The sequence below is a fragment of the Mytilus galloprovincialis genome, chromosome 13 (genome assembly GCF_965363235.1).
Source record: "Mytilus galloprovincialis chromosome 13, xbMytGall1.hap1.1, whole genome shotgun sequence".
Classification (NCBI taxonomy): Eukaryota; Metazoa; Mollusca; class Bivalvia; order Mytilida; family Mytilidae; genus Mytilus; species Mytilus galloprovincialis.
Genome location: NC_134850.1, coordinates 59,763,354 through 59,786,044, shown reverse-complemented (window position 1 = coordinate 59,786,044; position 22,691 = coordinate 59,763,354). Strand labels below are relative to the sequence as shown.

General features: G+C 31.3%; 1 protein-coding gene and 2 long non-coding RNA genes across 4 annotated transcripts; all 3 read left to right on the top strand.

The window, feature by feature from the left end:
* Positions 1 to 273: 273 nt before the first annotated feature.
* On the top strand, positions 274 to 4,958 carry LOC143057315 (uncharacterized). Of its 2 annotated transcripts, none has more exons than XR_012972703.1 (5): positions 274 to 379; positions 1,329 to 1,439; positions 2,377 to 2,456; positions 4,398 to 4,496; positions 4,866 to 4,958. It is a non-coding gene; the product is annotated as an uncharacterized LOC143057315 (long non-coding RNA). The 2 variants fall into 2 exon arrangements; XR_012972702.1 differs by lacking the exons at positions 4,398 to 4,496; positions 4,866 to 4,958 and adding exons at positions 3,354 to 3,452; positions 3,930 to 4,028.
* Positions 4,959 to 5,336: 378 nt separating this feature from the next.
* Positions 5,337 to 17,056, top strand: LOC143057079 (uncharacterized). Its single transcript, XM_076230311.1, has 11 exons — positions 5,337 to 5,431; positions 5,801 to 5,899; positions 6,361 to 6,483; positions 7,110 to 7,223; positions 7,918 to 8,043; positions 9,908 to 10,042; positions 10,675 to 10,720; positions 12,000 to 12,046; positions 14,274 to 14,307; positions 14,836 to 14,933; positions 15,594 to 17,056. Exons 2-11 carry the CDS (start codon positions 5,803 to 5,805, stop codon positions 15,671 to 15,673), a joined length of 900 nt encoding a protein of 299 aa, XP_076086426.1. The 5' UTR covers positions 5,337 to 5,431; positions 5,801 to 5,802; the 3' UTR covers positions 15,674 to 17,056.
* A 1,546-nt stretch (positions 17,057 to 18,602) lies between these two features.
* Positions 18,603 to 22,392, top strand: LOC143057036 (uncharacterized). The gene is made up of 4 exons (XR_012972608.1): positions 18,603 to 18,697; positions 18,925 to 19,004; positions 21,183 to 21,281; positions 22,267 to 22,392. It is a non-coding gene; the product is annotated as an uncharacterized LOC143057036 (long non-coding RNA).
* The last annotated feature ends 299 nt before the right edge of the window (positions 22,393 to 22,691 follow it).

The following is a 22,691-nucleotide window of genomic DNA, read 5'->3' as shown; positions in this document are numbered from 1 at the left end:
CTTTGTATACACAAAAATCAATAGTGTCTAAGGTAAAGAAGTGCTTAGGTTATCAAAGTTGTCGTTAGGTTCCTATAGAAACGACTTAAAAATCTTACCACACTTTAAATATTGTATCGATGAGTAATAAAACAATCATTTCAAAGACTTTTTTAAGATAAAATATATTGCTTGATATATAATAAATTTGTTATCCAAAAAATGAATATTATTTCAAGTTAGGCCAAAGGTTATCTGAAAGTTTATTTCTGTCATTTAACTTTCATTAACTATGTATTTGTTACCGAATGTTGTTTTGTCTAGTGTATAGACGATCACAATTTACCAATATGATGTTTTCTGCGCTAATTCTATTAACGAGTATTGTTTTCCATGTAAGGTAAATCTATTTTTCTATTCCAATTTGATAATACTGCTGTTTTAAGTTTTGGGTGATAGGTCCCTGTAAGAATTTTTACAATAAATTATCATATATTCTACTTGTTCCGTATATTTCTATATGGTATCGACAATAAGCAAAGTTATGCATTATGCTCAAATTATAGACAATCAGCTAATGACGACATAATATGATATTGTCTGAAACTGTCAATCATTCGGTTAATTTCCTGAAATCTGATGAGTTTAAACTATTGCTATATCAAAAGCTTTTTTTTTTTTTTGCTTTCGTTTAAAGTGTTTGAGCTTATTAATTTACCATCTGGTAAGAGACTTTCCTTTTTTTTCCTCGGGGTTCAGTATTTTTGTGATTTTACTTTTTACCTGTCAATGAAAAACGAGTAAGACACAATTATCAATGAAACTATATAAACACTCTAAACGAGGAACGCTAAAAAGCAGAGACACTTACTTGTCAATGAAACACACACAATACTTTTATTTGTCATTGATACAAAATAAATGCACATACTTATCGTTGATACTATTGAGATTTACTTGAAACATAGAGTTTAGACATTACATTCTAATGATGCAATTGTAAAATATCTTTTATGTAAATTAAACAAGTTCAAATACTTGTTTACTTGACAATGATACGAAATAAAAGTAATCGATACTGACTTGTAAACTATTGAAATAAGACACTTATATATTTTTAAGATTCAATTGAATCAGTCTTACTTGTCAATGTTTTAATAATTGTAAAGACACTTAAAACTTAAAATACGCAGGTAAGATAACAAACAAATCAAATCTACATAATAACATACTGGCTGCTAAATTTGTAGATGCAAAACGAATTTAAGTTTTGTGTGATACATCTAACAATTGATTAGTACGGAGTTTAATCAGAGATTTTGATCTTATTAGTATGTATTATTTTATAGAATTGTAGAGACCGGATATTGTATGCAAACATTTTCGTGCAGTTATCAAGGGTATACACAGGAGCAATACTACAAGCGGTGTTGGCCCTTTAAGAGATGTACACGTTACAGGTTTGAAATGAGCTTAACCGTTATACAAACATACATGTATATAACAGATATAAAAGATAACACACATTATCTTACCTCACTTACATTTCTAGGAATGTGATTGGTTAAAAGCGTCCGCGTGAAGCGAAGACCGTGTATATTTGGTATTAAGTTAGCAGGGAGGCGGGGCTTATTTCATACACGGTTAGTAGTGGAGTTACATACCTTTATATTCCATAGTAGGTGGTAGGGGGGCGGGGCTTTTTTTCATACACGATTAGTAGGGTGTTACGTCCCTTTATAAAAACAAAACGGAACTGAGAAAACAATCTTAAAGGTTTCAACAGACGAAGAAGTTGATGATTATGATTGAAATAAATTCATCAAACACATTTAAACCTAACAAGTTGTTATCGTCGGCAATTGTCCATGTAGGATCAATTGAAGTAGTTCCTTAAGGCTAACAGTATTAAAGACTGGCATGATCATTTTGATAGATCACAAGTCTAAATTTTACACGTTAAGATAGTCGGCAAGATAAATTCGTTATTATTTTCATTTATCTATGAAAAATAATTTGCCGAATATATTAGTAAAGACGATCATTAAAGAGTATTTCATCTAATTAATATTTTAATGCAATAACATTTCATACATATCTTTGGAATACCATTCGTCACCTGAATACACAACACACTCGTAGAATTATGTGAACAATTGCAACTGATAAATACTTCGAAATGATGAAAACTGCGTCTAACGTACAAAATTGTAGAGAGTCAAGAATTTGTTATCTTAGAAATAAAAAATGTCAACTTATAGAATGAATACAAAGTTAATAAAACATTGATTTGTTATTAGATTACGGAATTTTGAATTTATCTCAGAGTTCAGTAATTTTGTTAATTTACTTTTTACACCAGTACTGCACCGTGCCATTTTTTTTATATCCATTTAGAGAGGTATCGGTCATTAGATACACAACATGTTCCCGGAGAATCTGTTGTCATGGATATACTGGACAGTCTTGTAATCAAGGTATCAATGTAGATTAAAGAAACTTTGCTTTAAACTCTTATGCAATTAATTCAAATAACGAAAGGATTTTTCAATTAAAAGAATTGTATTTTAATCAAACAAAATCCAAACATCTTGGTTTTATTTGAGTAGCTTGGTAGCCAAACATATGTCGGGGATTACATAATTAAAAAATGAGCGAAACTCAAAGATACCAGAGGAACATTCAAACTCAAAGATAGAAAATAAACTGACAACGCCATGGCTAAAAAGAAAAAGACAGAACAACAAATAATAGTACACAAGACACAACATAAAAAACTTAGGAATAAGCAACACGAACCCAATTAAAACTGGGGGTTTTCTCAGGTGCTCTTGAAGGAAGGGTAAGCAGATCTTACTCCTTATATGGCACTCGTCATGTTGCTCGTGTTATTACAAACCCGGTCAATATTCAAATTAGAGAATTTTAAATAAATAATTGCTGCAATCACATAAACTCTAGGAATACGCTAAGGTTAAACAATACAGTCTTTTAGTAGAACATGTAGAACGGCATATCTTAATGTAGACAGTAACTTTGATATTTCGAACAAAGTTGGGAATATTCATAACTCATTATATATAATTAATTGGTATGCCAACAATATTTGTCACTGGACTTTAAAGTCAACTTATACTTTCATGTAATCAAACAACCAATGACAATGATTAAAATTTGCATTAAGCACATATATGAATTTAATATGATTGACGCAAAAACATATACATATTCTTTTTGTGTCTATGACTGAAGTCATAAGTGAAATGCGATTATCAAACAAACATTTTTGTAGCCTTTCAAAGTTTTCTCCGTACAGTAGATATTAATTGTTTTTCGTAGGCTACAAAATCCTAGTAGTATTTTATAATTTTCAGCTATGTGTTATGGTTCCACTTCCTGTCCCAATGGAGGAACATGTTCATTACCCAACAGATGTAGTTGTAGACCAGGATTTGGTGGATCACACTGCCAAGGTTGTTAAAATTCTATTACTTGTTTGTTAATATGTTTCATGTATTTTTTTTCCATTCCTCATTTAATGGTGACATTCCGGTATGTGGAATGATTGCCACAGAATACTGTATTTCATTTTTTAGCAACCCTAGGAAAATGTATTGATTTATTTTCTGTCAGAAGAAATATGTCTTCACATGTTTGCTCTTTCCTAAGAAAGAGCAAATACTCAATCGGCGAAAAAACTATATTTCAAACTCTGTAATCAAAATTGACAATATAATTTCAAATATTGACACATATTATGATAATACTTACTTTGCTGCTAAAATGAAATTAAAGTAATCAAGGTGACCTCATTGGAGCAAAATTAGTATTGCTTGTTGTGGTTTTCTTTTATTTTTCATTTTTGTAGCCTTTCAAAGTTTTCTCCGTACAGTAGATATTAATTGTTTTTCGTCGGCTACAAAATCCTAGTAATATTTTATAATTTTCAGCTATGTGTTATGGTTCCACTTCCTGTCCCAATGGAGGAACATGTTCATTACCCAACAGATGTAGTTGTAGACCAGGATTTGGTGGATCACACTGCCAAGGTTGTTAACATTCTATTACTTGTTTGTTAATATGTTTCATGTATTTTTTTTTCCATTCCTCATTTAATGGTGACATTCCGGTATGTGGAATGATTGCCACAGAATACTGTATTTCATTTATAAGCAACCCTTCAAAATCAAAATTATCAATATAATTTCAAATATTGACACAAATTATGATAATACTTACTTTGCTGCTAAAATGAAATTAAAGTAATTAAGGTGACCTCATTGGAGCAAAATTAGTATTGCTTGTTGTGGTTTTCTTTTATTTTTCATTTTTGTAGCCTTTCAAAGTTTTCTCCGTTCAGTAGATATTAATTGTTTTTCGTCGGGTACAAAATCCTAGTAATATTTTATAATTTTCAGCTATATGTTATGGTTCCACTTCCTGTCCCAATGGAGGAACATGTTCATTACCCAACAGATGTAGTTGTAGACCAGGATTTGGTGGATCACACTGCCAAGGTTGTTAACATTCTATTACTTGTTTGTTAATATGTTTCATGTATTTTTTTTTCCATTCCTCATTTAATGGTGACATTCCGGTATGTGGAATGATTGCCACAGAATACTGTATTTCATTTTTAAGCAACCCCTCAAAATCAAAATTGACAATATAATTTCAAATATTGACACAAATTATGATAATACTTACTTTGCTGCTAAAATGAAATTAAAGTAATCAAGGTGACCTCATTGGAGCAAAATTAGTATTGCTTGTTGTGGTTTTCTTTTATTTTTCATTTTTGTAGCCTTTCAAAGTTTTCTCCGTACAGTAGATATTAATTGTTTTTCGTCGGGTACAAAATCCTAGTAATATTTTATAATTTTCAGCTATGTGTTATGGTTCCACTTCCTGTCCCAATGGAGGAACATGTTCATTACCCAACAGATGTAGTTGTAGACCAGGATTTGGTGGATCACACTGCCAAGGTTGTTAACATTCTATTACTTGTTTGTTAATATGTTTCATGTATTTTCTTTTCCATTCCTCATTAAAGGTGACATTCCGGTATGTGGAATGATTGCCACAGAATACTGTATTTCATTTTTAAGCAACCCTTCAAAATCAAAATTATCAATATAATTTCAAATATTGACACATATTATGATAATACTTACTTTGCTGCTAAAATGAAATTAAAGTAATTAAGGTGACCTCATTGGAGCAAAATGAGTATTGCTTGTTGTGGTTTTCTTTTATTTTTCATTTTTGTAGCCTTTCAAAGTTTTCTCCGTACAGTAGATATTAATTGTTTTTCGTCGGGTACAAAATCCTAGTAATATTTTATAATTTTCAGCTATATGTTATGGTTCCACTTCCTGTCCCAATGGAGGAACATGTTCATTACCCAACAGATGTAGTTGTAGACCAGGATTTGGTGGATCACACTGCCAAGGTTGTTAACATTCTATTACTTGTTTGTTAATATGTTTCATGTATTTTTTTTTCCATTCCTCATTTAATGGTGACATTCCGGTATGTGGAATAATTGCCACAGAATACTGTATTTCATTTTTAAGCAACCCTTCAAAATCAAAATTGACAATATAATTTCAAATATTGACACATATTATGATAATACTTACTTTGCTGCTAAAATGAAATTAAAGTAATCAAGGTGACCTCATTGGAGCAAAATTAGTATTGCTTGTTGTGGTTTTCTTTTATTTTTCATTTTTGTAGCCTTTCAAAGTTTTCTCCGTACAGTAGATATTAATTGTTTTTCGTCGGGTACAAAATCCTAGTAATATTTTATAATTTTCAGCTATGTGTTATGGTTCCACTTCCTGTCCCAATGGAGGAACATGTTCATTACCCAACAGATGTAGTTGTAGACCAGGATTTGGTGGATCACACTGCCAAGGTTGTTAACATTCTATTACTTGTTTGTTAATATGTTTCATGTATTTTCTTTTCCATTCCTCATGTAATGGTGACATTCCGGTATGTGGAATGATTGCCACAGAATACTGTATTTCTTTTATAAGCAACCCTAGGAAAATGTATTGATTTATTTTCTGTCAGAAGAAATATGTCTTCACATGTTTGCTCTTTCATAAGAAAGAGCAAATACTCAATCGGCGAAAAAACTATATTTCAGACTCTGTAATCAAAATTGACAATATAATTTCAAATATTGACACATATTATGATAATACTTACTTTGCTGCTAAAATGAAATTAAAGTAATCAAGGTGACCTCATTGGAGCAAAATTAGTATTGTTTGTTGTGGTTTTCTTTTATACTAAAGAGTATTATAATTATTGTAATAATTTTTGTTATTTTTTGGGAACAACTTGACTGACGTGGATCTAACATTTCAGATATAAATGAATGTTTAGTTAGCAAGGGCGGATGCTCCCAAATCTGTAGAAACTCAATAGGATCGTATCAATGCTATTGTAAGAATGGATACTATTTGGGAAGTGATAGAAAAACATGCCTAGGTATGTAAATGATGCAGAAGGTTACGAGGGTTTTTATAAAGTAAGAACACTCCACGTATTCCAAAATTCATATAATATTTCATTAAAATAATAATACTACATGACGCATTACATCAAATATAGGGTAAGACTGAACAGATTTTGAAATGATGAATATTGTTGTTTTTTTTAAAAGCTACAAATCTTTATATTCATTCAAACAACTCTTTTAAACGATATTGTTTTAAATAAAATCGTCACAACAGATCAATTTTCGAAATTAAGTTTATTATTCATAAGATGATGCAAACGGACCTTCTACATCAAAGAAAAGAACCGTAAGATAAGGTTTGCGTGCACAGGGTGGTAAATCGAATTACAGTAATTAAAATAAGGAGAGAGCCCCATTGGGAATTCCTTGGATCAAAATGTTTGATAAATACAATATTATAGAAAGTAAAACGACACCTACCTCAAAATCGCCGTTTTGATGCTTACCCAAATTTGATTCGTAGAAGTTGTTCAAGACCTTATTATACCTTCTTCGTTAATGAATACATATTGAAAATCAGTCCGGTTTGTACTTTTGTTATTTTGTGTTATTTTTGCTTATCCAATGTCTGTCAAAAAAATAAATATCATTGTAGATATTAACGAGTGTTTAGACACAACGTGTTTAAATAATGGTAGCTGTCTTAATTATGCTGGGTCATATGCATGTCAATGCAACCAGGGATTTTCAGGTGATGTGTGTCAAGCAGGTAAACAAATTATCTTTGTCAGATATATGTCCGTGGAGTGTTTCTAATGATAAAGGCTTTCAGATGATGCAATATAAATGTCGAAACATAAAATCAAATTGAAATCGTATTTTTAAACGGATTACACATTTTGTAATGTTTTATGTTATACATTGCATTGGTTAGTTAGCTTTAATATCCATCTAAATTATTGCAAATCAATTTAGATATATAAACAAAAAGAAGATGTGATTTGATTACCAATGAAAAAACTGTCAACTAATTACAAAAATAAAAAGAGGTAAAGTAGTCTTTTTTATGATATGGTGTCTTTAAAATAAACACATATAGATATAGGAATAAATAACAATTTAAAAAGTAAACCATTATTGGTTAATGAACGGCCTTCAACACCAAAATTACTAGTGTAAAACCTTTCAAACGGGAAACCAACGGTCTAATCTATATAAAAAAATGAGAAACGAGAAACACGTATAAATTACATAAACAAACGACAACTACTGTACATCAGATTCCTGACTTAGGACATGTGCAAACATTTGCAGCGGGATAAAAGTTTTAAAGGTACCAAACCTTCTCCCTTTTTCTGACACAATAGCATAACATCACAACATAGAAAAACACACGAAAAAATATCAATCGGCAGGCTTAACTCAATCAAAAAACGTAAATTAATACATATGTTTACTTCTAGATATAAATGAGTGTTTACTTTCAAATGATACATGTGACGATCAGTGTTTTAATACAAACGGGTCATTTTATTGTAAATGTAATGGTGACAGCAGCTCTTTATCTGAGGATGGCGTGTCTTGCAAAGGTAGGAACTTCATGCTAAAAAGTAACAAAGAAGCACGCTACAATGTATGTAATCACTAGAAACCCGAATTTAGCTTGAACGGACAAAAACGTGTTAACGCTATTTAAATGAGATTGATGTCATTTGATAAAGATTGACAAAAATTAAAAACTAAATTTAATTCATTTCAATTCATATCAATTCATTTTAACGCCAGTGAAATAGATTGCTCTGCGGTCGATCAATTGAAATCAAGTTGGTGGTTAAATGTTAAAAACACATTTTAGTTTTAATGTATATAGTTATCACAGGTACCAGGATTATAATTTTGTACGCCAGACGCGCGCTTCGTCTACATAAGACTCATCAGTGACACTCAAATTAAAATATTTATAAAGCCATCAAATACAAAGTTGAAGAGCATTGAGGATCCAAAAATTCCAAAAAGTTGTACTAAATACTACTAAGGTAATCTTTGCCTGGGATAGTTTTTTGACAAATTCAAAGTTTTGTAAACAGGAAATGTAATAAACAAATATTATTGATATTCATGTCATCACCGAAGTGTTAACTACTGGGGTGGTGATACCTTCGGGGACGAAACGACTGTGACTGCATCCTACATAACATTTTTTTAACCTTCAAAACCAAGTTTAATCCACCATTGTGTACCAAGTCAGGCATATGACATTGTTATATAATAGTTTAATGTGTTTGCCATTTAATAAGGGACTTTCCTTTTTGAATTTTCCCCGAAATTCAGTATTTGTTACTTATAACATCTTCTATGGTAGATAATTCAGCTGATCTGTAATATTCCATATTCATGCCTTAGATATCATGTACTATGCAACGATGCAAGACAAAAAAAACTGACGAGGAAATGTAACCCCCGGCCATCGAAACTTAATTTGTGTCAAGCCTAGGTTGTCGAGTGGTCTAGCACGCAGGGTATAGTGCAAGGCGATTTGATGCTTCGAAATTTGAGTAGCAGGAGATCGAATCCAAGCCAGGAAAGAAGATAAACTTGCTTCCGCAAATTTACAGAGCTAAACTTATTGGGCTGATACTAATATAAACAAGTATGAATTAAAAACAACGTTCAACCCAGTCCTATGATTACGTTGAATTGAAACATCATTTTTTATACGTGTATATGCAAAACAAACTTCTTGGTAGAGTTTCTAAATGCAGCAGAAACAACCTTTTTAAAAGACACCAAACAAGTGAAAAAGTATATTATAGGTATATTGTAACAATAAACCATTTGAGTGTATGGCGCAGCCATTTTATGGGCATAACATAGCATACAGAATTAAGAGTCTAGCTAATCGTGATTGGTTGATTTTTAAGCCCGTTATTTTTCATAATTAGAGACTTCATGCATTCTGAGGCCAATCAAATTATTTTCCGTAGCCCTAACGGCAATTAGATGTCTTTTCAACGCTACATGTAGGACGAGACATGTGTTTGTAAGTGCAAAATTGATAGATATGGGAGATAAGTACAAATAACGTTAGGAAAAGCACCGCGAACCTATATTTTTTGGACCAAAAAAACTGTTTGAATAAATTTTCTATAGTCTTAGCAAGGTTTCGTTAAAGTCAGAAATCTGTATCTCAAAAAAGCTATTATTGTCGCCGTTGGGGTAATTTTACAATCTTTCACAAAATGCATTTGAAAAGCAAAAAACGGATGTTCTTAAAAACACTACAAACTGCCATGACTACTCTTAATATCAGCACAACAATGTTATATCTGCAAAGTTGCAGGATCAAATGTTTGTTCTTCTCTTGTCGGGATTCAAAATCGCTATATTCTTCGGTATATCGATATCGCGAAGCACAGCCTGCACTGTTATATATTTCTATTACATTTATTATAGTTAACTTCAAGGAAAAATCATACAATAGTGTGGCTGTTGGTATCGGAACAGGATTATCTCTTGCGGTATCAGTAGTGGTTGTTGTATTTTTAACTGTCCTTAAAATGAGACACAAAAGGCCATCTACATTAGAAGGTACACGTACAAACGATGTCAATTTTGATATAAACGATGTCAATTTTGATATAACCGATTTCATATTGTTTACAAAAAACACTAGTCAATCGTAAACTATTGACGCTTGATTTCTGCCGTCAATTTCACTAAAGATATGTTTCAAATTATTCATCAGGCGTTAAACTCGTTATTTTAAATAAAGTCGTGTCCGCGTTTAATGTATTAATGTGCATTAAAACTATTATTTTAATTTTATTAAAAAAAAAAAAAAATATCCTAGCAATTTTGTATAATGTATTATCAAGATATATCTATCGTATCGATGGAGAGAAGATACCAAAAAACGACATTTAACAGTCATAAAAGAAGTATAATAAAAACATAAATAATCATGACAAAAAACCTCGGAGGAGAAACATCATATACGAAACATAACTTACACAAATATCACACGAGCAACACGAACTACTAGTTATCCAAAAGTAAAGGGTAAACTATAAGTTCTCTCGAAAGGCAAGTTCGAAATAATTAAGGTATTTAAAGATAAATAAAGTTTTATCAAATAGGAATGACATTAATCCTGCAAAATTTATAATTATTTTAAAATGCGTAAATCACTCAATATTATTTCATTGAAAATGTATCTTCAGAAACTAACCACACTTCTAACGGTTATCAGTCACAGATATGGAATAGGTAAGAGATAATTAAAATATATGGATTGAGATTTCGATCATTTGGCATCATGGTACTGTTAGATCTAGATCGAGTCTCGTCCACAATCCATGATTGTTAAATAAACAAAAAAACACAGTCGGTCTACATCTTCCTATGAATTGTAAATTTATTTTGAGGGAAGTGCAATTTACTTGGAAGACTTTTACTGTGTTTTATCTCAAAACAAGGGCTGAAGATACCAGAGGGACATTCAAATTCATAAATCAAATAACAACATTGACAACGTCATTGCTAAAAAAAAAAGTACACTAAACACAACACAGAATATTACGACTGCTTTTACTTACTAGTATACAGAATCTTTTTCGTTGGATTCAAAGTACATCTCTTAAATTGAACCATAAAAGTAGGCATAACTAAGATAACGCAAAATTACAAGGATATTAATATAAAGCTTGTCGTTTTTGTAGAAAAAACGAGTTCGTTCCATATCCTTGATTTTTCAGATATTTTTGTTTTAATGTTTGAATTTCGTTTTCTTTCTGTTCCCCCAAAATATATTTGTACATGAACAATCTTTACAAGATAACTAATTTGCACAACCTGTCCCTTGATCAAACTAAAAACAACATTTGGGTGTTCCGTTACCTTTTCAGAATGATATTCAGTGAAGATAAGGTCATAAAAAATGAAACAAACCTACAAAAAGAAAAATTATTTAACCAATGACTATGAAGAGGTTTCTGATGAAACACAATATATTAGTAGTTCACAAGTGAAAACACCATAATACATGATAATTGGTGCAAGTAGTGGATAAAAAATAACAATCGAATATGTTGCGTATGAAGGTTTTTAAAATTATCTTCAACTGGAACGCTCAAACCCAACAGTTTGAAAATCAATGCTAGGTAACGTAGACGTGAAGGTGATTGGGCTTGATTAAACAAAGATCTACATAAACACATTACACATGAAAAGAGAAACAATGTACTGACTGCGATTTAGTTTTTTGTGTTACTTACATCAGCGGGATAAATATAATGCAAACACAAAGTATTTCTATGAAACATTTATCAAGCTGTTACGTCGGCTTTCGCTGGGTTATAAGTAGTAGTAATAGACTAATGTTTCGTTTTAAACATTTATTCAAAATTCGATGGATTTGTGCAAAAATATAATGTAAAATTAGTGAATAGCTATCAAATCCAATTCATCGTAAATACATTGATTATTGTAATTTTACAAAAATATGCAATGTTTTTATTTTGTGGTCTTTTTTTCTTTATTTATATAGTGGCGTGAGGACCATTTATACAGGACTTTCTGGTAATTATGACAACGGTATGCATATTCATTTTATTGATTTTGTTCAGATGGAATTTCGACTGCAGTAAGCTTCGTTATATTTAAAACAGGAATATTCATTTTGCTAGTCATTTGCTGTTAAAACAACTGGATTTTAACCAATCTAGATAAAGGCAAAATTCAATTGAATTCAGAATTTGAGGAACATGTTTCATGTTTGAAAATTTTTATCATTACCAGTAGTTATGGTAGTTTTATCATTACAAAAAAAGCAATTAGAATTGTTACAATATTTTTTTTTTTGCTGTTGTTGCTTATACTAGACTGGCAGATTTAAATCATATTTTCTAGTAACCCCTTCATGGTTTTTTTTGTAAGATTATGAGGGGGTAATGGTGTGTATTGAAGAGAGCAATACTGTTTTGAGTATTAAGAAATTGAAAACAACACGTTTTATAATTTTAAGCGTCCGAATCGCTTTTCTAGATTTACCTTCATCAGGAACGCTCAAAACCAAACATTTGAAATCTGAAGATGTATAAATACCGAAACCGTTGAAGAGCTAGCTCATATGACAAAAACTAAAATAAAAAGCAAACTTTGCCTGAGTGCGTTGAAACCAAAAGCCTCGGTCACATCTTACCGGACAGGTCGAACGGACGGCTAACGGCTAACTTTTTTTCAATCCGTTCATGTCCGTTAGACGTCCGTCCATATCCGTTACATGTCCGTTAAGCGTACGTTTTATCCGTCGACGTCCATTCAGTCCGGTGGAAAATTTTTAGAATGTTTAAAACTTTGAGCGGACGTCCAACGGATAAAATGTCCGTTGCACATCCGTTAGGCGTCTGTTTTGTACGGTACTCGTCCGTTTCGTTTCCGTTTTGTATCCGTTACGTGTCCGTTATACATCCGTTGTAGGTCTGGAAGATAAATTCACCAACGAACTTTTACCGGACGTTTAACGGATAAAACGGATGTTGAACGAATGCGAAAATGACGTCTACCGGACGTATTACGGATTAAACTGATGATGAACGGATCTGAAATGGATAAATGCCAATTGAAAATTTCGCATCAGAAATTCCAATTATTGGTATGTCAGATTTCTTAAGGTTCATGTATTCTTATTATCCATAATCGACCTTAGACTAAGGGCGATTATTCACAATCTAACAGCTCTTTTTCGGGTCAGCAACTGACCTTTTGCGGTATTTTGAAGAATAAACCAAAACCAGTTGCACATAAAATTTTTGATTATTTATGCGATGTACATGTATTATTATTGTGGCCTTTAATTATTCCGTATATATTGTTCATCCGTTTTATCCGGTACGCTTCCGTTAGGTGCCCGTTTTATGTGGTACTCGTCCGTTGGATGTACGTATGACACCCGTTCTGTCCGGTACTCGTCCGTTTCTCGTACGTTGCATATCCGGTGTGTGTCCGTTAGGCATCCGTTATACGTCCGTTTTATTCGGTCAGTACATCACCGGACCCCCAACGGATAACAATTTTGTCAACGGACAACTTTTATTTTCATCCGTTAGGCGTCCGTTCGTGCTATCCGGTAAGGTGTGACCGAGGCTTTAGTTTCGTCATAAGAAGGGTCATTTTATAAACTTCCTTCCAAAAAAATAAAATGAAATTTGGACCATTTACGCAGCCTTTTTTTCACCCTATTTAATTCATAATCACTTTAGATTTAAGAGAGGTTAAGTGTTAAACGAATACGTTTTAAATATACTGCAAATTAACGAATCATTACGTGATGTTCATCTTGGTACAATATTCAATTTAAAAGATAGTAGATTTATTTGAGGTAGACTTTCGTGGGTCTGGACTGGTATTCTGTGAATGGAATCTTGCCACCTGGAAATTATTTATTTGTCGAAGATTATTACAATTTGAAACGTACAAAAAGCTTGAAATTGTCTGATGTTAAAATTCAAAGATCGAAAAGAACATACGACGTCATACTGGTATCTGCAAAAGACCAAATTCCACCATTTGCGGAGTTTTTAATTTGATATGATGAGAGTTTTCATCATAAATGAAATATAATTGGATATCGTGTAATTCTGGACGAACATTCTAGCTTTTTAATTCAAAAAGTAATGATAAACTCGTCGAATTCTCATTTATTGTCATGCTAAAATTCAATATCTCGAATTGATATCAAGCGATATCCAATTGTCTCTCGTTATAAGGCATATAAATGTAGTAAAACGTTTTATATTTTCCCCTTTTTAATCATTTACAGCACCAATACCTGCAGAAACCGAAAACAATCGAAGGTAAACAAAGTTAAATATATAGAATGTGTTGTTTTCTTTATATACCACTTTCATAAAAGCACATAGCAAATGATGAAAACAATAAAAATATAAACATTTAGATAAGCAAATAAAAGTGTTCAATTCACATGCAATTGAGGAATTTTAAATTACTTGGACAAAAAAAAAACAATAACACAAATGTTGATGAAATTGGTATAAATTAATTTGATAGACTTGATATATCTACTGCGCAATTGAATTTTGTTCCCTGTTCGGAGTTTATTCCAGATTGATAAATAAAGATAAAGAATTTTACCGACGTTCATAACTGGTCAATCTATTAACAAAACTATGAAATTAAAATTAAGGCGTCGGAAGTGCCTTTCTGGATTTACCTTCATCTGGAAGCACATAACCCAAATATGTCCAAGTCAATAATACATACTCGTGAACACAGGAATCCATATCACCAAAAGTGCTCAAAACCAAATAGTAAAATTCAACTTAGGTCAAATTTTTCTCTTATATTTAGTATGTCTATTACAGTATGAACGAGTACGAAGCAGTTGTTGTAACACAAGCTGTAAGAGTAAACGATGAAACAGAAAGACAGATCTCTCCATATGACAACATCCAGATCGAAGGTACAGACACCCATATACCGTAATACATCCCTATAGACAAACGTAGTTCGAAAGATTTTATCAGAAAAATCGAATTCAAAAGTAAATAAGGCTTGATAAAATCAAACGCTTAACCAATGAAATGAGTGGAATACAACTGTCATACTCCTGACCTGGTAAAAGCATTCAGAATCCAGTGGTTTTTCTTATGAGCCCAGTTTGATATAGTTTTATGTCTTTATGCTACAAAAGAACATTTACAAATTTGCTGCAAAGGTGACTTTTATGAACTTCCTTTTATGACAAAAAAAGTATTCTTTCAATCTGCTCACTCGCCCAAGAGGATAGAATTTCAATTTTGAGCTCAAATTAAACAATATCACTGGGAAGACACTTCGATAATCTAGATATATCTCGCTTTGTCATTTTGTAGCTTTGTCATTTTTTTTAACTGAATGTGAGTTTTGAATGGAAGATGTGTTATTCATGCAGTGTATGAGTTACGTTGATTATTGGATGTTAAGGTCCCCCTGTTACACTTTGTTTACCAACGATTTTTCAAAGATTTCATTTAAACATATGAATGAAACACTAGTTATAATTCAAATTTATTATTATTTTTCAATGCTACATGCGACTCCAGATTGTAATTCATTTCATCTTTTTTATTATATTTCTTAGGAATTATTGATGACAGTGAACAACATAGACCCGACAGAGAAACGGCTGAATATGAGAATTTAGTCATATTTAGAAAATAAATATGTCAGAACTTTCAAATCAATCGACATTTTTATGTTATGACGGTGCTAAAAATAAGAGAAAATATTAAAAAACTTGTATAACTTATTTTAATTGGAAATTCATTGAGTTCTCATTGTACTCGTACTATTATTTTTGAACCGTTGTTTATAATTTTACATTTAATTACAGGGTGTTTTGTTACAACTTTTCCATATCGTAATAAAATAACGAATCCTAAACCTGAGAATTCTTTTTTATTTGTGTCCAAAAAACAAAGATAACCACTCGACTACAAAAGTTATTGATATAATTATAACAAAATCAATTTGAATAGCCGTAATGCACATTTTTCATTTTTTACATTTTATTCATTTTTTTTTTTTTTTCAATACTTTTACATAAACTTAGGTAAAATGAAGAGAAGAGGATCATGTATGGATGGTTATATGTTTGACACAGGAATACCTTATTGAGGTTATGTATGTAGCATCAGTATGTACATTTGTATCTAGATTCCCTCGGTTTTTATTATATATATTGTACTTTGAGTCTATCAAACTGTTTATGTTCGACGGCTTTTTTTTACCAATGTTAAAAATGTTTCCCCCGTAGATCAAAGTTATTTGTATATCACAACCTTGCATTAATTGTATATCACAATCATACAATAACATTACAAATTTTACCTTTACCATATTTGCTTTTCTATAATTAGTGTATGCATTCAATCAAATGCAAACAATAATTAAACGCGGTTTAAGGTTAGATACTGTTAGTGTGTATGTATATTTATTGACGTGTTCTTTCATATTATTAGCTTGTTATAAAAGCAGATTTATTTACTGGACACAAAGTTGTTATGAAGTTTTGATGCATCAAGTAGTCATTTGAATGGCTTTTAGGAATAGTATATACAATATTTGGCATTTCAAGCGATATAAATGAGTTAGTGACAAGCTACAACAAAAATATGTTTGTCTTAAGCCTTCATGAGGCAAGGCACATGGTTATAACTGTCATTGAATTAACGTGATGCATTGAAAGCTAATGTGCTTTTGTGTTCAATAAATTATCATATTTTTCTAAATTATTGATAATAATGAGGATATATTTAACACAACTGTTATTCGACCAACGGAGTGGAGATATAAATGGGTCCAAATTTCAATGTAAATTGCATAAAACCTGTATGTAGATCGAATTAAGAACATTGTTATTCGTTTGTATACACTGTTGTATTCTTTAATCATTCATTTTGAAAGATATTTTATAGTTAAACATATATTTACTATTCCATCGTCTTTCATCTTGATCAATGAGAAATTTATAATTATCATTTACGCTCAAGGAACTGCAATGCAATATGAATTAATTGACTTTTTTGTAAAAACGTATATGCTTTACACTTTTGTTTGTATAATTTTGTACAGTAAATAGGTATTTAATATTCTTGTTGTTTTTTTTTATCCATATTTTTAGTATATATATTTAACTCATCTATAACTCTCAAATATCATAAACCAGGAAGACTTCCCATTTCATCTGCACAATACGTTCCTTGCACTCGGTTTAAAATATTTTAGATGAGGTGAAGTCATCATGTACTCACTTCGGCTACTCGTAGTTCTGCATTTCAGGTAAAAGTTTTATTTCAATTTTTTTCTTGAATTGTATTCTTTTAAAAAAATCATCTTTTTAAAGAATAAGTTATATGGATCTTTTGATACATTTGCGCCCCATTGTCATGTTTTTATGAAAAATATCAAAATGTAGTACTAGTACCACTTTCTATCATTCCTGTCCAAAGGCAAGTTTGAGATTGATTTCAAATATGTCGTCTGTTCTCGTCCTTATATGTCTTTCGCCCTTAAACTTTACAAGAAAATGTTCTCTGCTAAACTTATGGAACAAGCGTGTGCCACAATTGTCCTTGGAAAATTCAATTAGTTAAATGATTGTGTTTAATGGCCAATCAACGTGGTCACACACACTTTAAATATAACATATTCAAAAATAGAATGCTAGAGATGTCAATAATCGTGAAATTCGATATAGATAAAGAACACCTGAATGAGCAGAAACGTTTTCATTGACATCTATATATCTACCGTTCATTTGGACACTAGGTTAAAGGGACTCCTTTTATACCTCATTTTCCCTAAATGATAATTTTACCACTTTTTTTTAAATTTCGTATATTAAGGTTAAAGTTAAGGTTCACCATAGGTATATATTTCAACAGATATAATGTTCTTATACTTTGCTAGAATGTAGGTTTGTTCATGCATTTTTTTTTAAATATAATACAAAACGGGTCACCGTAGTATGTTTTACGTCAGTTTTAGTATTCTATCTTTTAATCATTTAAGATCAGAGGACATATCTAAATGATGCATGATATCGCACTTCTGTTAAAGTCCTATATGTCTTGTTCGTCTCTGATATAACATATTTTTCAGTCCGGTACCTAATATGAACAATGATACCTCAGGTTACATTGAAAAAAGCCTGATGGGTTTGTTTTTTTTTTCTATTAAATGTTACAACTCAATATAACTGTAATAGGAGCGGGTCCCAGTACACGGTGGGGTTCGGTTGGGACTAGTCCTGGACCGTGTAGTTGAGTACCCATTCTGGTTCGTATCTCTCAGATGCTCGTATTGGCTTTGAAAAACAAAGATTTAAGAGTACAACTTTTATTATAACAAAATACCAAATTTTTAAATCAGCATACAATTTCAAAACAAATTATATTTACTTATTTATTTATCTAACTGGAAACCAGGGTTCGTGTGACAATTAATCTACCGGAAGTATCTATAAACTCGTTCTAACAAAACTTATCTTAACCAAAAGAACAAAGAAACTTTATATATTATTTTGCTTTTTCCCCCAATTCAATCAAGAAGTATATTCTCAGAAAACTTTTTCAGTATTATAGAGGCAGGGATTTGCTATTCATCAAATGTCTGTAGTTATACAGGTTATGTTTCACAAAGTTACAAAGCTCAATGCGGATGTTTGCAGTGTACAAAATACAGGTATGTGTAGGTCTCATGATCTTTATAACACAACTTCGATATACATGTATAATGTTTCGCACTATGATTTTATTTTTCTTTACTGATTTAAAGAATACACATAGTAAATGTACATGATTGTTTTTGTTGGATAAATATAAACGGATTTAATGAAACTATAAACATCAAATTCAACTAATATCATTTCCCCTAAATGTTGTCCCAAGTTTATTTTTTTTTCAAATCAGTTCCATAGCGACAACATATTACAGAAAGTGTTACACTTCGCATTGCTGTTCTGGATACACAGGGTCATCTTGCTCACAAGGTAATAACAACATGCTAGGCATACAAAGTTATGTATTTCCAATTTTTGTATCTCAAATTTGTACATCGTATGCAAGGTAAAATACGTGTACTGACCTGACAAATTACTTACAAATACAGCAACGACATTTTTTGTTTGTAGCAAAACAATGTAGTTACTTAAAATCATCTCTAAACATTGGTTGGGGGCAAAATATATCCCCATATTTAGGAATGGGTTGGAATGGGAATTGCAAGTGATACAAAAAAATCAATGACCTTCGTTTAATAAATATTGCTTTTCAGATGACACATGTATCTTCAATACCAGTCAACAATGTGAATGGAAATACACAAATCTAAACAAACTGGTATTGACACAACGATATAAGAATGATAAAGAGTCATTTTCATACGAGCTTGACCATGTCGTGACCATTTCTTTGTGCGCTTAAGTAATCAATTAACTGGGTTAGATTCAATGAATGTTCGTCTATACATGTAACACTCACTTGTCATATCGTACATGTAATAGACATTTAAGTTGTGGGTCGCCAAATGTTCTTAACGCCTAAATTAATTAGCGAGAGTAATAGGAAGAGGACTAAACTTTGTGTGTTGATTAAAATGTTGAGTGCTTAAACACGTGTCCCTGCAGCATCTGTACTCTTTTATTCTATTTTAAAAAAAACCCATTGAGTGTATGCCAGAGTACAAAATAGAAACATTAACCAACTAGGAAAGTCGATTTTGAAATAAAACGGTAATTTTGATCAAATATTTCTCAATTCACACTCAATTTTAAACATATATTCAGCTGCTGTTAATTCGTTACTATTTAAGCACAAAGTGTTCAGACAAAAAGATCTTCTGAGTCTTTCTGAGAAATTACAAACCAACAAATATCAGAATAACAGAAAAGCTATTAACAGTATTATATTGACTGAAACCAAATGTTTCATTCAGTAATGTCATATAAACCGAGTTGTGTTTGTCCTCTCCAAAAATGAATAACTCTTTGTAGGTTTTTAATAACGTTTCATAACTAAACAGAACCTTGAAACAACGAATTTACATTTTCTGTATGACAATTTGCAGACTTTTGTTAAACCACATACTCAAAATCTACGAAAATGCAAGTTTTTCTTAATCTACAAAAAATTGGTACCCACGAAAATTAGATAATCCCAAATCACCTATGATAATAACCGGATAAAATTATTTTTTTTTTTTTACTTAAAAAATTAAACAATCCTTACTTCTTTTACATATATTTATAATTTGTTGTCAGATTAATATACTTCATGTCAAGATTTGTACTGCTAACAATAAGTCGTTAAAGATACAAGGCTTTTAATTTAATACGCAACACGCGGGTTTCGACTACATAAGACTCACCAGTGACTCTCATATAAAAATAGTTAAAAAGCCAAACAAGTACGAATGCGAAGAGCAGTGTATACCCAAAATTCCAAAAAAATGTACACCTAAAGTTATCTCTGGCTGGGATAAAAGTCGTAGTTTTGTAATGGTAAGTTTACTAACTTACTTTGCTCAACTTAATTCTGCTTCAACAAGGTTATGAAATAGCCAAACTTCATGTACATTCAGTGAAAACTCATAGTACTTTAATAGTTTTCATAAATAACCAAACATAATCAAGAAGCGTGGGAATAATAAATTATTTAATCGGCATATGATAGAGTGATGTTTATCTTTTTAAATGTTTCTTTCGTTTCCATCTGCTAAATAAACTTTGTTAAATGATTTAGGGTATCAATATTTTCTTTTTATAGCCATTTTAGAATATCTTACTTTCACAATTTTCTTCATATCGTTTTTCGCTCGCACTTGCAATGTGTGCGTAAGTTTTTTGGTAATTTGCCATCATTCCACTTGTCAACAGTCCTCATGGAAAATAACGATCGAATAGTGATCTTAATTTTATATCCTTTACTTAACAATGTGTGTTGCAAGTATTTAAAAAACCTAGAAAATGATTGAAGTTTAACTTTTGTAAAAAATGAATGTATAATTCCCACCTTTTCTGCGCTTCAAAATATTGTATTTATTTAGTATGCTCACATATGCTTTGATTAAATATATCTTTAGCGAGAATTTATCATCTGACATTGAATCGAATCTGTTAAATCCTATTATAATTTGTTTATTTATCTAGACAAAACTATATTTTGTACAGCTATATGTTATGGTTCTACGTCTTGTCCAAATGGTGGAACATGTTTCCTACCAGACACATGTCTGTGTACTACCGGATTTGATGGTCTTCAATGTTCAGGTAAATTTATATAGTGAATATTAAAAAATGTAGTTGAATCAAATTAAATGAATTCATCAGTCCAAAAGATTCCGCAAAATTCACGGCTAAAAAAAATACAATTCTCAACAAGAGACCAAATACACTTCAACTAAAGATTTTATTTCACCTTACGCCATTCTACAATGAGCAAAGCCCATACCACATAGTCAGCTATAAGTGCCCGAAATGACAAATTAAATGAAATTCAAAAAAACGGCATCATTTTTGTACAAAAAAAATATAAGATAGCAACAAACAACAATCACTAAATTACAGGCTCTTGGCTTTGAACAGGTAATTATATAATACATAGAGACTCTAGCTAGCTTACATATATAAGTTAGAGGGTGCCAAACCCTACCCTAACCTTGGATAGTTGTGAAACAGTACAACATAAGAACAAACTATGAAAATCTGCTGATAAAGGCTTAACGTATTAAATTGGTACACATAGAAATACATCTAACAACAACACAGAGAGGACGTAACCTAGTATTTATACATCTTAACAACCAAAAGACATTACGTACAAATCGGAGAGTACTCGCAATATTACTGACCGCAAAGCCAATAAGAACTAATCAAAACAATTTCAAATCAGCACACATCAAATTCATTAATGTTTAGTTTGCTTTTACAAAGATCTAAGATATAAGGAGAAAAGGATTTGTTTTCTCTACAATTGAGTAAAATTTTAGTTGTTATGAAAGACGTTTTTTTGCAATGTATAATGATATTCATGTAATTAAAAGAAAAGCGTTTAACCGAATTTCCAATATCGTAGTTTGATAAAGAAGATACAAATAAAGGTAACTACTGAGGGAATAGCGCTAACTTAAAAAGAACGAGATCAATTGATGCGTTAACAGACTTGGCTCCTCGTGCTTTGTATGCGTCACCCGCAATGCGAATCTACATAAGAAATGCTTAATTATATATTCAAATTTATCCTTTCATCTATTAGATATAAATGAATGTCATCTAGGAACCCACAACTGTCAGCAATTGTGTACAAATACAAATGGATCATTTACCTGCTCTTGTAGAACAGGATACACTCTAAACAACGATCAAACAACATGTACAGGTAAGCTTACATTTTGCTTACTGTCAACCAAGGAATGATCATTACTTTTTATCTGATCGTCACTGATGAGTCTTATGTAGACGAAACGCGCGTCTGGCGTATTAAATTACAATCCTGGTACCTTTGATAACTTTTTTCAATCAATGCAATTTTTGTACATATCAATTCCTGCGTTGTTCGGATGCAGCTAAAATTAACTGCAAAGACATTAAAATGTCCCCACATTTGAAAATGTCTGGAACACACATATGATTTCCAGCCGAACAATCATACAGAAACAAAATTTTTAAAACAAATTATAT

What these genes read in the sequence shown, in the direction of transcription:
- LOC143057079 (XM_076230311.1), top strand. Translation starts at nt 5,803, where the DNA reads ATGTGTTATGGTTCCACTTCCTGTCCCAATGGAGGAACATGTTCATTA. An exon ending in AGGTGATGTGTGTCAAGCAG is followed by an intron (nt 7,224 to 7,917) that starts GTAAACAAATTA and finishes GTTTACTTCTAG; the next exon opens with ATATAAATGAGTGTTTACTT. An exon ending in GGATGGCGTGTCTTGCAAAG is followed by an intron (nt 8,044 to 9,907) that starts GTAGGAACTTCA and finishes CATTTATTATAG; the next exon opens with TTAACTTCAAGGAAAAATCA.